The sequence below is a fragment of the Solea senegalensis genome, linkage group LG5 (assembly GCF_019176455.1).
Source record: "Solea senegalensis isolate Sse05_10M linkage group LG5, IFAPA_SoseM_1, whole genome shotgun sequence".
Classification (NCBI taxonomy): domain Eukaryota; kingdom Metazoa; phylum Chordata; class Actinopteri; order Pleuronectiformes; family Soleidae; genus Solea; species Solea senegalensis.
The window spans coordinates 17,297,815-17,314,324 of NC_058025.1; the positions used below are offsets into that span (position 1 = coordinate 17,297,815).

Genomic DNA, 16,510 nt, shown 5'->3' on the forward strand with positions numbered 1-16,510 from the left:
GATGTCTGGAAAGGACATGTGATTGCGATTACATTTTATTATTATGGAATTGTTGAATATGGATCATGTCTTTTCATAAATATTAATCAGTTTATAAAATAAACTTGATTCTCTCATCTGACTATTTTTTTTAATTTAGTCATGCAAAGTGACCATAGTTGACCATCACTCAGCTACGGAATCTTTCATGAAGCACATGGAGAACGAGTATCGGGTGCGAGGTGGCTGTCCTGGAGATTGGGTGTGGATTGTTCCGCCCATGTCGGGAAGTATCACGCCTGTTTTCCACCAAGAAATGCTCAACTACCGGCTCACCCCCTCCTTTGAGTACCAGGTGAGAAAAGTATTCATGCGATTACGTCTGTTAAGATTTTCACTCACCCATGTGACACGAAGGCAACGGGACTTGCTTAAGATTCTTCTTCTTTTACGGTTTCAAACAGTCAAACAGGAAGTTTTTTTCTGTGTATAGTACTTAAAAAAATAAGGACCAACCTATTGGCCATATAATAAACATCCTAAGTGCTGACTGTATAGTATTTTATAGCGTCAGCTTTTCCCACAGGATAAAGTCACCATAAAACAGATATAGATACTTCTATCGGTGCTGAAATTAGCTTCAGTGGACCATAATGCAGTTTATGGGGGTTTATGACAGAGGGCATAATTACAATTATAGACAGACTCATGTTTACAAATTGGTTGGCTACCAAGTTTTATTAAGTCATTAGGGGAAACACATTTTGGAGATCATTACCTGGACTGAAAGAAGAGTTTTGCTGCCAGGAAGTGTGAAATGCACATAGTGAATTTAAGCTCCAGTGTAAAAAAGAAAATACTAAGAAACACACAATGTTACTAATCATCTCAGTGTCTTGACATGTCTTGATTCTAATCTATGAACCCCATTTTTATTCCAGCCTGATCCATGGCATACACATGTGTGGAAGGGAGTCAATGGGACACCCACAAAGAAAAGAGCCATTGGATTTAAGAAACTTGCCAAGTGAGTGTGCACTCACATTTTCTACTTTGTTTATAGAAATAAGAATGCATTTCAGTCCTAAATGTCAGTGACAATACACTGCTGGATGTGTGGATGATAATTTAAGGCCAAACAAGTAATCACTTCCCTGACAAAAGTTAGAGACATGGAAAGGAAGCTGGTATACTCAGCAGTCAAATTCATCCAATCAACCCCTCGGGGAGTAATCAGAGCTTTGTCAGTGTTTTGTCTCTGTATGTGTGCACTTGTGCATGTGTATTCTGCTATTAATATAATTGCCTCAAGGATTTGACAATCTAGGTAATCACAATTGTCACCCATCTGCTACCTTGACATACTGTAATATTAGCTGCCTGCTGGCGTGTACCACATTGTCATCTATTGGTGGTTTCAGTGGTTCACTCATCAACTGTTTGGGTTGATCAGCATGAGTTATTCCTCTGGTCTTGGCCGATTATTAAAGACTGCAGTGTTTTTAAAATCCTTGTTCTTGAATGACACATTTACTTGTTAACTTGTTTCCTGTCTTTGTTTCTTCATCTCTACAGGGCTGTGAAGTTTTCGGCCAAACTTATGGGTCAGGCAATGGCCAAGAGGGTAAAAGCCACCATACTGTTTGCCACGGAGACAGGCAAATCGCAAGATTATGCCAAAACTCTCTGTGAAATCTTCAAGCACGCGTTTGACGCAAAGGTACACTTGCAACTGCCTTGCATCATCCAATCTAAAAGTTTACCAGCAGTTGATGTGTCACCGCGCGAGCATGCAATTGGAAAAAAGGAGGAATTCAAAGAAATCAATGATATATCCATCCTATACCTCCCCTTCTTCCTCTTCTGACAAAGTCAAGCAGATACCAGCTGAGTACAAGCAGTGAGAGGGTAGAAGAAGAAGAAGTATGTCTTTTGTCACATTTTCTTCTTCTCTCATGAAGTGAAGCGCTGCGGTTCACAGGAAAGACTTAGCCACCGAAGCACTGAGCTGTGCAGTAGTTTAAGACAAGATCCTGCAGCACGACTGGGTGTGCAAATCTGTTTATAAAAAAAGAAACAAAACATGCTGTTTTCGATCATTCGCTGTATGCTTTTCCTCCAGGTCATATCTTATTGTCCCTTCAGAGAAGAGATTCATGCATGCAAGCGTGTGGATGTGTGTCACTAGGAGTGGGTGTGTGGATCGCCTGGGGCCAATCTTTGTTGTTGTCGGGCTAAAGCCTGTTTTTTTCTTCATGCCTTTGGTTGTGTGTTCCTGTGTGTGTATGTGTGTGTGAGTGCATTTGCGCGCACATGTGTGTGTGTTTGCTGGCATCTGTTACCTCTTTAGGACCTTTTCTGGAATAAACACTGGCCTTGTCGTCCAGTAGTCCTCTTGGAGACCAAAACCTGGTCCTAATGAGGCAGAATCTTAAGTAAGGTAAGGTTAGGGATAACACGCTGTCCAAATAATTGGAAATCAATGGAAGTCCTGTGTGTGTGTGTGTGTGTGTGTGTGTGTGTGAAATGGAAGTGTGGTCTGTGGCAGACAAACACCATCTTGTTGAGTGGTATGCATCATAGATGCTCACTGTGTGGCAGCAGCATATTATCATCTTGTTAGAGGCGAGGACAGAGTGGTCATTACAACCTCCTCCTCCTCCTGCCAGCGGCTGTGTGTTCAGCTCTAATTTACATGCTCATGTCATCTGTAGCTTGGAATGTGAATCTTGGTAACATGAGTGAGATAAAGATTACACCATGTAAGTGAAGCCTGAGATTCACTCGGCACGATGCTCTTTTTTTCCTGCAGGTCATGTCGATGGATGAGTATGATGTGGTCGACTTGGAGCATGAGACACTTGTGTTAGCAGTGACCAGCACTTTTGGCAATGGAGATCCGCCTGAAAATGGAGAGGTAAATGAATGTACATTTATAAGTTGCATATAAACGTCCAGTGTGTCTGAATTAGTGACATCTAATGGTGAGCCTGCATATTGCAACACACAAAGGACTCCTCTCAACCCCCCCTTCCCTATACCTGTCAGAGAACAATGGTGGCCTTCACAAACCAGAATGGATATTAAAAAAACAAAACACTTTGGCTGGTTTGTTGCTCCAAGCTGCTGTAGAAACATGTCAGAGCAAGATGGCAACCTCTCTAAAGCAAGGCCCTTGCCTAAAGTTCATATAAAAGAGTTATTCTCAAGCTATGAAAACAGAGGTTTATTATAAAGTGCTAATACACTTTTGCAAACCACTAAACCCTCCAAAATTGTACACACTGGTCCTTTTAATATATCTACTAAATTAAATTCAAGACGGATAGATGGTTCCACATTTGTTCATTTATTGTTTTAGAAATTTGGAGCCGCCTTAATGGAGATGCGACACCCAACATCCAACACAGAAGACAGAAAGTAAGTTCAGCTTGTCTGTGTTTGTATTTGTCTCTGTCTTCTCATTGTCCACTATCTTGTATTATCTGTCGCCTTTTGCCTTTCATCCAGGAGCTACAAGATTCGTTTCAATAGCGTGTCCTCCTACTCTGACACTCGCAAGTCCTCCAGTGATGAACCGGATGCCAGAACAAACTTTGAGAGCACTGGACCACTAGCTAATGTCAGGTAAACAAAAATGGAACTAATTCAAACTGCAGTCTCACTGCTAAAATATGTAAAACATGTTTTGCTTAAATTTATCATGATACATTCATTACAGGCCTACTATGCTTTCACAATATATAACACTTTGCCACTGGTATTGGGGGATGTAGAAAAATGACAAATTGATTTACTGCACAAAGGAACATTTATTTCTTATGCAAAATGTTGAAGAGAATAGCATTCAGTGGCTCATGTTTTTCATGGAAGAAACACCTGCTCTAAAGAAAAGGTTCAGCAGCCTGATGTACTGCCTCGGCCTCTGCCTTCAGTATGGGCCCTACACTGAAGCATCTTGTATCTTTCTCTTTCCTGGTTGCCATTGGCAAAGATACACCAACTGCCCAACATCCTCATTTTAGTAGTGTATCCTATCCTGTTGGAGGGCCTCTTTCTCCACAGCCTTCTGCTCAGCACACTTTCTGATCTTGCATGTGCATCGTGGAGTCAGGCTAGTCACCCTTCTGTTGCTGTCAACAGGCAGGTGTTGTTTCATTACAAAAAGTAAGAAGTCGGGGGAAGACCCTATGGTCACAGTGATCAGGCGAGCACTGCTTCCTCTAATGCTGTGTTTCCATGATGGTACAGTTTGGCTTGGTGCAGTACAGTACAGTTTGGAATGGTAAAGTACTTGCTCAGGTTTGCATTTTGACTAAGAACACAACCTTTACTTGGTAGACGGGGTGCGCACAGTGCCCAATGGCCACGTAGCGAGACGTCGTACGGGTGCGACGACAACAAAAGACGACATCAAACATGACGCAGCATCTCAACAGCTTTTCTTGCTCGGTCTGTGGCTGTTTGTCTCCACAAGACATCAGCCTTTGTATAGGAATAGCCTGTGGCATTTGCCTCAACTTCCATTGGACATATAACAATTGAGTGATGTTTTTATGTCTTCCAGTCAGCTGACGTCATGGAGGCAGTCTAGCGCCACCCTGACCATACCGTACCATTGTACTTTAGTAGCCCAAAGGATGGGCGCCAAAGAATAGAATGTTTGGGCTGGTTATGTTGGTACCTTTCCTAATGAAAATGCAAAGAAATGCGTACTGTACTGTACAAAACTGAACCGTTACATGAGGGGAAGTGCACTTAAGAAGTCATGAAAAGTTCTTCCACTCTGCTGTTCTTCAACTCTGAATGCCATTTTGTGTCTGTCCTTCTCATGGATTGCAATCTAAAACTATCAGCTAATGGGTTTTTTTGTTGAAAAGAACTCTGCTCCACTTAAAGCATCCAGATTTTCATTGCGGGCAGTGCATCATTCCTGGTCTTAACTCTTCTGTACTCTACACGTAGCCTGAGCGCCCCATCTGACTTGTGCACAAGAAAGACTGGAGACACAATGCAGTTTGAACTATCCCATATTACAGCAGTTCAGATACAGTATATGCTGTCTCGCCTCTTGGTATTGATTTCATGGTATGTGCTGGTAGGTTCATCCACCACAGGGATTTTGTGCTTCACCTGCTCAGTGTATCCTAGGTCTTTGGCGCAAACTGCACACACATTGACATACTTCTATAGAAGTGCACTGAGCTCTGCTTGTTGTTTTGGTGTACCTCCCAGGTGTAATCAGTCTCTGTTTGTCACTGTCAGATCCCTGACCCTCTTTGCAGTTAACTGTCACTTCCTCATGGTTTGCATACAAATGTTGGAACAGCAATTCAATGGGGTCACCCTCAACACACTGGTTAAGAATACTTAACTGAGTCTTTGGAGGCAAAAAGAAATCATTCTGTGCTAGATTAAGCACCTGGATGTGGAATACATAACAGAATATATCACAGTGGGAACAACCATCAATCTACCTGAAAATGGAGTATTCCCAAGCTCAATCAGCATATTAGAGTGTCTGTCAGCCTGCCTAATATGCCCCTTTGCCTAGACTGTGGCAACTGGTGATGCATATACAAATACTGCTGCAAACTTTCCCATGACCTCCACCCCTTGTACTCACTGGAAGGTCTGACTCCAGAGACAATCCCATTATCCTTTTAATATTGTGTTGAACTCTGAGAGCACTAATTGCCTCCACAACTTTTATTTCAATGGTGTGGTTCACAGATCAGAATCAGATACTTTGTTGTTGTAGCTTTGATTGTCAGGGAACCACAGGTACATACAGAAGGTATGGCCGTCAGAGGTCATCACATCACACAGCAACTCAGTGCATCTAGTCATGTAGTCAAGTTCAAATCAAGCACAACAATAGGGGAAGGAAAGTGATTTAAGTGACTCCATGTTGTTGGTGCCAGATGGGCTGGTCTGGGTTTTTCAGAAGCTACCGATGAACTGGGATTTGAGTAATGTTGCTGACCATGTCCATCCCTCTATAACCACAGTGTAGCCATCCTCTGATGGCTACCTCCTGCAGGACAACACAAGTTAAAATAATCTCAAACTGGTTTCTTGAATATGACAATGAGCTCACCAAACCCACCAGATTTCAATCCAATAGAGCACCTTTGGGATATGATGGAATGGGAGATTCAGATTAGGGCAAAGGAACATCTGGTTTATTTTCATCATGGCTGGTTCCTGCCCCGGGGAGAAAGTTCCCTCTCCTCCTCTAACAATATCTTCAGGTGTCTCTTGAAGTGTATATATCAGCTATTATAGTAGCCAAATAACACAGTCACCAAAACCTGCAGTATTTCTCTGTTCCACAGTCCCAAAAAGAGAAGTGACCAGGTATTCACAGCAAAGATGCAGACACCTCCAAACGTCTCTGGAAATCAAGCCAACTGCCGACGTCCGCTGCGGTACCAAGACTAGACCACTCATTGCCACTATTGTTGTCTGGCTAATCAACTCTCGACTAACTTCCCCTAACAGACTCTGACCTCAAAAATTATACTAGAAATCTTACTTATACTAACACCAAAATATGTGGCCTAACAAAAAACTTGAGTCTTCTAACACCAAAATGTGTGGCCTAACAAAAAATGATTCTTCTAACACCAAAATGTGTAGCCTAACCAAAACTTATGGTACCGATCACAAAGAATACACATTAACAGAACATATTTAGAGTATATTTACCCTCTTTCTGCACTTCAATTACATTTTTCTGTGCTCAGTATCAAATTTTAAGTTTAGTACAATTACTGATGAGTACACGATACACGGAGTCTCCTTTCTATTTTTTGTAAGATGCTGACATCAGGCTGAACTACAGAATTTTATTCTCTGTATTTCTCACTTATTATATAAACTCTGAGTGGATTTGTGCTGTGATGCGTAATTGCACTGGACATTTGCTGTTAAATCAGAGAAGACTCCAGACTTGAGTCTGATTTGGGCCGACTGCTTCACGGCAAAGTAGCAGTAAGATGTGTTTTATGTCATATTTGTATAAATAAAACTAGACAGGAACATAATTCATTAACCGTCAGCAGTTTCCAAGAGTTTGGACCTTTTCGAGAAGGTAGAAAGAAGAAAAGGCAAGTTTCTAACACAGGCTCTGTGGTGACAGTTTGCAAATGTGTGTTTTTCCTTTTAAACACCAACTCTCTGTCTGACTCTCTATTTCTTCGTGCGTGTCTCTGTTTAGGTTCTCAGTATTTGGCCTTGGCTCCAGGGCCTACCCACACTTCTGCGCCTTTGCCCACGCTGTGGACACGCTGTTTGAGGAGCTGGGGGGAGAACGCATCCTACGCATGGGAGAAGGAGATGAGCTGTGCGGTCAGGAGGAGTCTTTCAGAACCTGGGCCAAGAAGGTTTTTAAGGTTGGTTTCTTGGTCTAAGACCCTTTGGGCTTGGTTTGGTCAATTTTGTTCAGATTAGATTAGATTACATTTATTACATTACATTACATTAGTTCCCACACACCACAGGAATGGAATAAGCCATAAAAAGAGTGGTATTTTTGAAAAACAATGCAAAACAATACAGGTGCGTGGTTTAGTGGTTTGACAATGTTACAGTATTACAATGAGTTAGAGTTCTACACTGTTCTACACTGAGCTGGTGTTACGAAGTCTGATGGGAGTGAGGAAAAAGAGCCTGTGGAAACACTCTTTCGACACTGTGGGTGTAGAAAGAGCCTAATGCTGAAGGGGCTATTAAAGCTCCCACTGTGTTGTGAGAGGTGTTGCACATGAATCTCAGGTTTGCCAAAATCCTTCTCTCACCCACTTCCTTTGTGAAATCCAGGGAGGGCAGTCCAGGAGCAAGCTCTCCTAACCAACTTGTTCATTCTTTTCCTGTCATTGCACCCACTCCCCAAGCAGACCATGGCATATAACACTGCAGACACCACTACAGTGTCACAGATTGGCTGATAATGCTGTAGTTTGGCATTTTGACATTTTCTGTTTGCTTTCCTTGTAAGCATAACAACATCATGGAAATCAGAGAACAATATTTGTATTTTAAAAAATTTTTTTTTTTTTTTTTTTTTTTTCATTAAACTTGATCTTGAAGTGTCCTCACTTTCTGTCTGGATTAATGATACTGCTTTGCCTGTGAACTGATGCTTTGAGTAATGGTCCTCTTCCTTCCTGTGGTTTTGTTGTAAAATGTCAAGGCTGCTTGTGATGTGTTCTGTGTCGGCGATGATGTAAACATCGAGAAGGCCAATGACTCCTTGATCAGTAATGACCGTAGCTGGAAGAAAAGCAAGTTCCGCTTGACGTACACAGCCGAAGCCCCAGTGCTCACTGAAGGTGAATTATAATTATGTGGGAAATGATTGACTAACCATATATATATATATATACATATATATATGTCACAGAACACATAGTTAAATCTATAAATTTTTAATGTAAAAAAAATGAACATTAATAAAGTTGTATTGCAGACCAGTTGTTCTTCCATAGTAGAAATTTGAGTGCATCTTACACAGTGTAAAATGTAAGATTATGTTTGCAATTTTGTGGTGTAACAAACAATTTGGTTTGTCGATCATCATCTACACAATCACTCCTCACAAACACACAAGCCACATATTGTTTGTTTTCTGCTATTTTAAAGAGAAACTATGCATCATAAATCTTACACAATGTCATGAATGTATATTTACTTTGTTTCTGCTCATCAATAGCATTATACAGTATTCACAAGAAGAGGGTTTATGGAGCAAAGATGTTGGAATCACAAAACCTACAATGTCACAAATCCAAGTAAGTATCCAGCCACATATTTTTATAATTATTCTGTTAGATGCAGTGTGTGCACTAAACGGAACAGACTGAAAATGGTGCAACATTGTTCCCTATGTCTCTGATCTCTTTTGCAGTCGCTCCACCATATTTGTGCGGCTCCACACAAACAACCACGACAGCCTGCGCTACAAGCCCGGCGACCATCTGGGCATCTTCCCTGGCAACCACGAGGACCTGGTTACAGCGCTCATCGATAAATTGGAAGATGCTCCACCTGTCAATCAAATTATTAAAGTGGAGTTCCTGGACGAGCGAAACACTGCCCTTGGTAAGCGATGCTATTACCAACATCACACCACTTTACAAATATAATAGCCGTAGCAGTTGGGAGGTCAGCACTTTAAAAGCAAGAGAAATAAACTGCCTCTCTTGCCTCAGCAGACACCATGAAGTCACACCTTAGCATGATCAAGCTCAAAAATATTTCAGTGAAGCTGCATATTGTCAAACAGTTGTGGTGACACTGAAGTGTGTGTGTTTCGGGCTCTGAACACCCATCTTTGTGATTCAATTTGTGAAAGTGTGTCAGTGTTTCATACAAATTACTAAAAAACTGCTAATATGGCAGTTTAGTGTTATTATCAGCAGTCATATTGTGTCCGCTTCACTAATATATTGCCACTATAATGTTACAACATTGGGGTGGAGAATGCAGTTTTTATTTATTTTTGCTCATAAACAAATATTGAATACAAATATGGACATAATCACTGGGTCTGGCGAGTGTAGCCGTCATAATATATTCAAAAAGAATTTGTGTGAAAATATCAGTCAATGCGTCTTTCACCATTTTCTCCAGGGGTAATCAGTAATTGGACAAATGAGACTCGTATCCCTCCATGCACCATCTATCACGCCTTCCAGTATTTCCTGGACATCACCACCCCACCGACCCCTGTGCTGCTGCAGCAGTTTGCTGCTCTTGCAACCAGTGACAAAGAGAAAAAGAAACTAGAGCTCCTCAGTAAGGTAAATTCACTTACAATCTTTGGTAATATTGTAAACACTGATTTTTAGGATGACTGAGCTGCTGCTGCAGCTGCAGTAAGCATCATAGCTTTTGTAAGAATCATTTTGTTGTTATTTTGCTGTTGGGAACCTCCCACCATTTCAAGAGGGAGGACACACTCTCACGTTGTGCATGTGATATACAGTAGCTCAGGTGTTGATGAATTTTGATTTTGTTGATGCTGAATGAGGAGTGAGGCAGACAGGATTTGACCATGCAGTGAAGATTTGGGTTATGCAAGAGAATAAATCATCTTTATTTGCAAATATTGGGTAATCATTTTTACACAGGTCAGAATAAAACCGAACAGCATCTGTTGTCGCCTTTGGTAAATCGCAAATGGCTCACTACAGCTTGGTTTGTGAACAGATATAGACTTATCAAACACTGGCGATTTACAGTATCTGTGCGTAGGCTACATTCAAACATACACTCTCCTCTTGCCAGTTGACAGCTAAATGCATGCAGATAATGTTTTCACTCCTTATTATGATGCACGGTTCTTAAAAAGGAATTACCATGTGTTTAAGGCACAAGAGTTACTAGCATATGCATCATGTTTGCTATCAAAATATGGGAGAATGTTTCCTGTGTCTTTGAGTGAATATGGTGTATCTTGCATCAATGGAAATACATACAGTAGGAGGTAGCTGGCAATTATGTAGGCAGTAGCAGCAGTAGGCAAATAATGAAAGACTGACTTCTCAGAAAAAGAAGCAGTACCTAAGAAACAGCACTGCAGTTGAGTATTATTTTTGTATGTGCTAAACCTTGAGCTTCTTTCCGGACTAAAGCCCTCTGACTTTTCTAATCCTCTTCTTATGTGAGCAGATTCATAAGCACAGTGAGCATCAACAAGCGGTCAGCTGTCGAGTCTGCTTTCATGTTGTACTGTTTAAAGAAAAAACTTATTATGCCATTCTCTGAAGTCTAGAACTTTGGCACAACCCCGTTTGTTTATCAAGGTCAAATGACTTCTGCTCCTAAACTCGTTCTAATTGTAAGGTGCTTCAAACGGTGCTGCACACGCCAGGCTCCCCGATTTGCACTCCACTGCTAATTATCAGCCGAAGAATGAAGCAAAAAGTGGGAAAGTATTGAAGTTTTTTCAAGCCTGATCTCTAAATTCATCCTATCTAAATGTCATTGATGAAAAACAAGAACAGTTGGACATTGAATGGTAAACGGCTCTGCCTGTGGTTGCCTTCTGCTCTTGAGTCAGAAATGTTTACAGATCTAAAAGGAGAAGCCCTCCTCCATTACTTTCCTGTTGTTGAGGCACTTCCTTATTAAAATGCTGCCAGTGGAACACGTTTGTCACAAGTGTTAAATAGCTCTGTATTGCAATAACTGTCACTGAACAAGCCTTTTGCAACACCACATTGAAGGACATTCAAAAATTGAAGTTTTTGTCCAATAAACACCCACATGCACTTTTCTTTTTTTCCTTGTCACTCCAGGGCTTGCAGGAGTACGAGGAGTGGAAGTGGTACAACAATCCGACACTGGTGGAGGTGCTAGAGGAGTTCCCCTCTATTCAGATGCCCTCCACTCTGCTGCTCACCCAGCTGCCCCTGCTGCAACCTCGCTATTACTCGATCAGCTCTTCTCCTGATCTGCACCAAGAGGAGATCCATCTCACAGTTGCTGTGGTCTCTTACCGGGCTAAAAGTAAGGACCTGGTGCCATGGTGTTTTAAAACTGTCTAGGTTTAGCTGTAGGTAATAATATTATCTACAGGAAATGGGAGACCAGGAGCTTATTATGTGTTGCTGTTGACTGGTATGATGAACCTGTCCCTCTGGGTCTTTTGAACGTTGTTTCTTTATTCCGGGCAGTTTAAGTTAAAATCTTAAGTTAAATCCTGTGGTTCCTACTAAACAATGTTCAGCAACTCAAAAACAGTGCACATATATACAAAGTTTGTGAAAGATCTTTCAAGGTTGTGACAATGACTCAATAAACTGGAAGATATCTTGGAAGGGTAGTGGTTAGCACGCTTGCCTTGACCCAATTTGTTCTCTCCGTGTATGTGTGGGTTTTCCCCCTGGGTTCTCCGGCTTCCTCCCACAGTCCAAAAACATGCAATATGGGGAATAAGTAAATTGGTCACTCTATTGACCGTAGGTGTGAATGTGAGAGTGACTGGTTGTTTGCAATGGACTGGTGAACTGTCCCGAGTGTACCCCGCCGATCGCCCTATGTCCGCTGAGATTGGCACAGCACCCCTGCGACCCTCCTGTGGAGGATAAAGCAGTAGATGGATATCTTGGAAGGCCAATATGTTGACATAGAGCAACCAGACCACCTGTGTAATTACAGGGTTTGTAGATTTGGAGGATTCAGTATTATTTCAAAGATGTGGACATGTGCATGGAATGGGACCAAACAGTGCAGCTGTACCGGGCTGTATGACAGTATATAAATGTATTACCTATTCAATGTACTTTTACAAGTGCTCAAAAGTCAATAGGTGACAACATCCACTCTCTCTCAGCTAGCAGACTGTTGCTGCTCACTGTTATTTTCCTCTGAGGCGAGTAATGCATACTTGTAAAAGACATGTTATGAGTATTGTAAAAGGAGCAGCTCAATTACTGTAATTTCCCATTTAGAGCTTAGGAATGAGAAACAGCTCTACTCTTGTAAAACAGGTTCGGTCACACACATGCATGTTCAAGAGAGCGGGAAGGCAGAAGGGGGAGAAAGAGGTGAAGTGTTTGTTTTTTAATTGTCCCATTCAGATGGAGAAGGACCCATTCACCATGGAGTGTGCTCATCATGGCTCAACAGGATAGAGAAGGGGGACATGGTGCCATGTTTTGTCCGAAGGTATGCATCACAGTGTTCTGTTTGTTTTGTTTTGTTTTGTTTTGCCCGAGGAATTTCATGAGTTTCTCAGATGAAAATAACCAAATTCACATCTTGCTGAGAGTTACATGAGAACATGGACACAGGTACATATAGAATGATTTACCACCACTAGCTGGCTAACCTAGTTCACCATCAAGATGAGACTTGGAGAAGTAGTATGCTCTGTACAGGTCCAGACTACTGTACTGGCACCTCGATGAAGCTCACAAATTCTCGTGTTGTAGTCTGGCTATTACAGGTTGCTAAGCAACTGGTCCCTACCATGAAATAGTCTGATTTATTCTTTTACACTAAAGAAAGAAGATGCATGTCAATCAAAGCGCTATAGAGGTGATGATTGTCAGATAATTTACATTTGTGCTCAGCCAAACTACCTGTTTTATCCCCTTTTTCACTGTTTATGATAAGCTGACTGCAGATAGCAGGTTTATGATAAGCGTACAGACATGAAAGTGGTCAATTGCCTAATTCTTTGCAAGATTACTAATCGAGCGTGCTCCTTAAATTTTACATTCCAAGTTAATTTAAGTGAATTGCCCTCAAGCATTTTGGCCCTGGTTATTTTTACCATTTTCTCTCTTTTGTTGTCTATTATTTTTTATTGTTGTTTCAGTGCACCATCGTTCCAGCTTCCCAAAGACAACCAGGCACCTTGTATCTTGGTGGGTCCAGGGACCGGTATCGCCCCATTCAGAAGCTTCTGGCAAAAAAGACTCTATGACCTTGAACACAAAGGTTGGTTTCGGCTTCATTACTCTCCATTATTGTGTCATCGAGAGCATTTGCAGTTGAATTATTCCACTGCTTCACAAGAACCTGTCACAGAGAATCTTCACTGACTCGTCAAGCACGTGTCTGATTAAGTGAATTTCAAGCTAGTTTCATTTAATACTCAACAGCAGCAATTTAACCCTACGTGTCATCTTAAAGGGATTGAATCGTGTCCCATGGTCCTGGTGTTTGGTTGTCGGCAGTCTGAGATGGACCACATCTACAAGGAGGAGACAATCCAGGCCAAGAACAAAGGGGTGTTCAAGGAGCTCTACACGGCATATTCTAGAGAGCCTGGCAAACCAAAGGTACAAGCAGTGAACCATCCATTAGTGTGATGAGTCAGCTTGTCACGGCTCTATTTGAACTGTTGTGTGGGTTTGAAATGAAATCACAGTAGAGAAAGGGTTGAATAAAAACAGCTGGAGTACAGTCATTGCATTTCACATCATGTACAGTTTGTCCATTTGAAGGGTTTCGGTAGTTGCTCAGGTTTTCATCTTGTGTTCCTTGTCTGCCGCTTTTTGCTCTTTAGAATAATGATTACATTTGCTATGCCCTTTTAAGCAGATATGTTCAAGAAGTGACTTTAAAACACCGGGATATAATAGTAGAGTAGCGTTAGTTTTCTGCTGACAATGCACCATCAAGAAATGGGTGATGTGCATATAATCTCCGATCACTTTTACACGTTGTTTCTGTCTCTACTTTTCCTCCGACTTTTTTAATGAACACTCCATCATTCCTCCTCTTCTCCCTGTCAGAAATATGTACAGGATATACTGCGTGAGCAGCTGTCGGAGATGGTGTACCAGTGCCTGCGGGAGGAGGGAGGACACATCTACGTGTGCGGGGATGTAACGATGGCTGGAGATGTTCTCAAGACTGTGCAGCAAATCGTCAAGCAGCAGGGCAACATGAGCCTGGAGGACGCTGGCTTCTTCATCAGCAAGCTTCGGGTAAAACATTTATCACTGATCCACTAAAAAGGAGTGACAGGACAGCGTGCTTGCTCTCATCCTGGATGAGTTGTGAAAAAAGTTAATGAAAACGTTTCCAAAGGTGCCACTGAGCACTGCAGTCAACTCCGGCTGAAATGAGTCGACACAATGCGGCTTCTTCACTTGTATGCTGAAAACATGTTGAGTCGCTCTTTCCTGAGGTTAAAAAACTTCGCTCAATGTCTTCTTGTCATCTCTAAATTCAAGGAGGAAGAGGCTAAAGAGATAAAGACCAAGCTCGTTAACAACTGTACACGTCGTATAAAAATGATGAGTGACTATTGACATAGAAGACAACATCTGTCCATAAATTAAAAATATCTCGCCTTAGAGTAACACTGCATGAGGAAGATTAGCATTCACATTCTACGCATTGTGTATAACCAAATGAAGGAATGAATTTATTTTGAAAAATTAAAAAAAAAATGAACAAACGGAGAAAAATGTTGGAAAAGGAGCAGGAAGAAGTGTATACTTTTTTACTAATTATTAATTCCTACCCCCTGTTCAAGTCTCCCCATCTCAAAATTATTAACAGTATGAATATAAATAATAGGATATTTGTCCACATGAAATAGTCGGACAGATCTATAGAATATTTCCTGAAATAATTGTTATTTTAAAGCTCCATACATGTTTCCCGTACTTTCTGGATGTGTAACAATGACGTGATTGAGAAGTAATTATACTGTATGGTCATTATGGCATTGCTTAAATAATGAACATTATTTTAAAGTGCTGTATAGTAGTGCTTTGCTTTAACTCCTCACCTAAGTCGATCCACAAATCTACCCCACAGACTGAAACGTTCATAGTCTTGATAGTGGTACAAACACAATGATATTAACTTTGAATTTATATTTAATAAGCAAAACGTTCATTAATTCTGATTTAATGTGTGTGTGTTATGGTTTAGTGCTTGATAGCATCATATTTTCTTCCATCCGGATTACTGGTTGCATTTTCTGTTATTCTCTGGTACTCACACGTCGTTTCCTACTGTGTAAGCTCTTCTGTGAAAAATTATTATCATTGCAATTTTATTATTTTTCTTAGTCACTTACAAAGAAAAATAACAACATCTGTTTCCAGGATGAGAATCGCTACCATGAGGACATCTTTGGTGTCACCCTGCGCACTTATGAGGTCACAAACCGACTGCGCTCAGAGTCCATCGCCTACATCGAGGAGAACAAAAAGGATTCGGATGAGTAAGTGGTTCTTTAATCTTTAATTTCCAGCATTTTCCGTGGTGGCTGCTATCACTAGTGTTTTCCTAACGGCAGATCAGGAACACAAAGTCCAAAACCTCCTTTTCATAGACGTTCCTGTACAAATAACAACAATCACACTGGAGAGAAAATGATCCACACCACAACTAAAAGTCCAGTCCATACTAACAGAAAGTGTGGGGTCACGAAACACCAATTAGCATATTGCTGTAATGGCTGTGTTGTGTTTGCATCAAGTATCGGTCCTTTATCTGTTTCCATATCGGCTCACTCCGTCTGTTTAACCGATAATTTTCCTCCATGCAAACTTTTTTTGTCTGGGAAACCAAACACTCACATCTATGTGTCGCTTCATTGCTTGACGAATGTCGTAATGACAACAATGACTCATGGTTTTCCACTGGGGACGGAGCATTAGTGTCTGTCATGACTAGCTTCGAATCTAGTGTTGCTGTTTTTTTTTTCATTATTTGCAGAGGCGATGATGACCCCTGCGATGCAAAGTAAAGTATTCAGGAAATACTCACTCAGTCAAATGAACACGCAACAGTTTCTCCAGTCGGGTCCAAAAATCCTCTCTATTTAACGCGTGATGTCCGACAGGACCCATATTTGCATTAACGATAAACAATTGCTTTGATTTGCTTGCAGCAGCAGTGGAGAACGATATGATTGGCCGATACCTGAGCTAATATTAACGTCCAGCAGATGAAAATTAATCAAAGGAACCGCATTGCAATTCAGGAACCGATGACCTCCCTTCATTTAACAGTAATTGAGCAGCATTGATATTTCCAAAACGTGCAT

General features: G+C 41.2%; 1 protein-coding gene across 3 annotated transcripts in view; it reads left to right on the plus strand.

The window, feature by feature from the left end:
- Window positions 1-16,510, plus strand: part of nos1 (nitric oxide synthase 1 (neuronal)) — a 41,141-nt gene that overhangs the window by 20,468 nt on the left and 4,163 nt on the right. For 2 of the 3 annotated variants that reach the window (XM_044026409.1, XM_044026411.1), the window contains 18 exons: window positions 140-334; window positions 921-1,006; window positions 1,555-1,699; window positions 2,792-2,896; window positions 3,341-3,399; window positions 3,490-3,606; window positions 6,318-6,410; window positions 7,202-7,376; window positions 8,177-8,315; window positions 8,696-8,774; window positions 8,891-9,084; window positions 9,616-9,785; window positions 11,286-11,496; window positions 12,570-12,657; window positions 13,313-13,434; window positions 13,630-13,778; window positions 14,235-14,429; window positions 15,564-15,682. In XM_044026409.1, the coding sequence (XP_043882344.1) occupies window positions 140-334; window positions 921-1,006; window positions 1,555-1,699; window positions 2,792-2,896; window positions 3,341-3,399; window positions 3,490-3,606; window positions 6,318-6,410; window positions 7,202-7,376; window positions 8,177-8,315; window positions 8,696-8,774; window positions 8,891-9,084; window positions 9,616-9,785; window positions 11,286-11,496; window positions 12,570-12,657; window positions 13,313-13,434; window positions 13,630-13,778; window positions 14,235-14,429; window positions 15,564-15,682 (2,441 nt within the window). The remainder of the gene's footprint in view (window positions 1-139; window positions 335-920; window positions 1,007-1,554; window positions 1,700-2,791; window positions 2,897-3,340; window positions 3,400-3,489; window positions 3,607-6,317; window positions 6,411-7,201; window positions 7,377-8,176; window positions 8,316-8,695; window positions 8,775-8,890; window positions 9,085-9,615; window positions 9,786-11,285; window positions 11,497-12,569; window positions 12,658-13,312; window positions 13,435-13,629; window positions 13,779-14,234; window positions 14,430-15,563; window positions 15,683-16,510) is intronic. The other variant, XM_044026410.1, reaches the window with a different exon arrangement.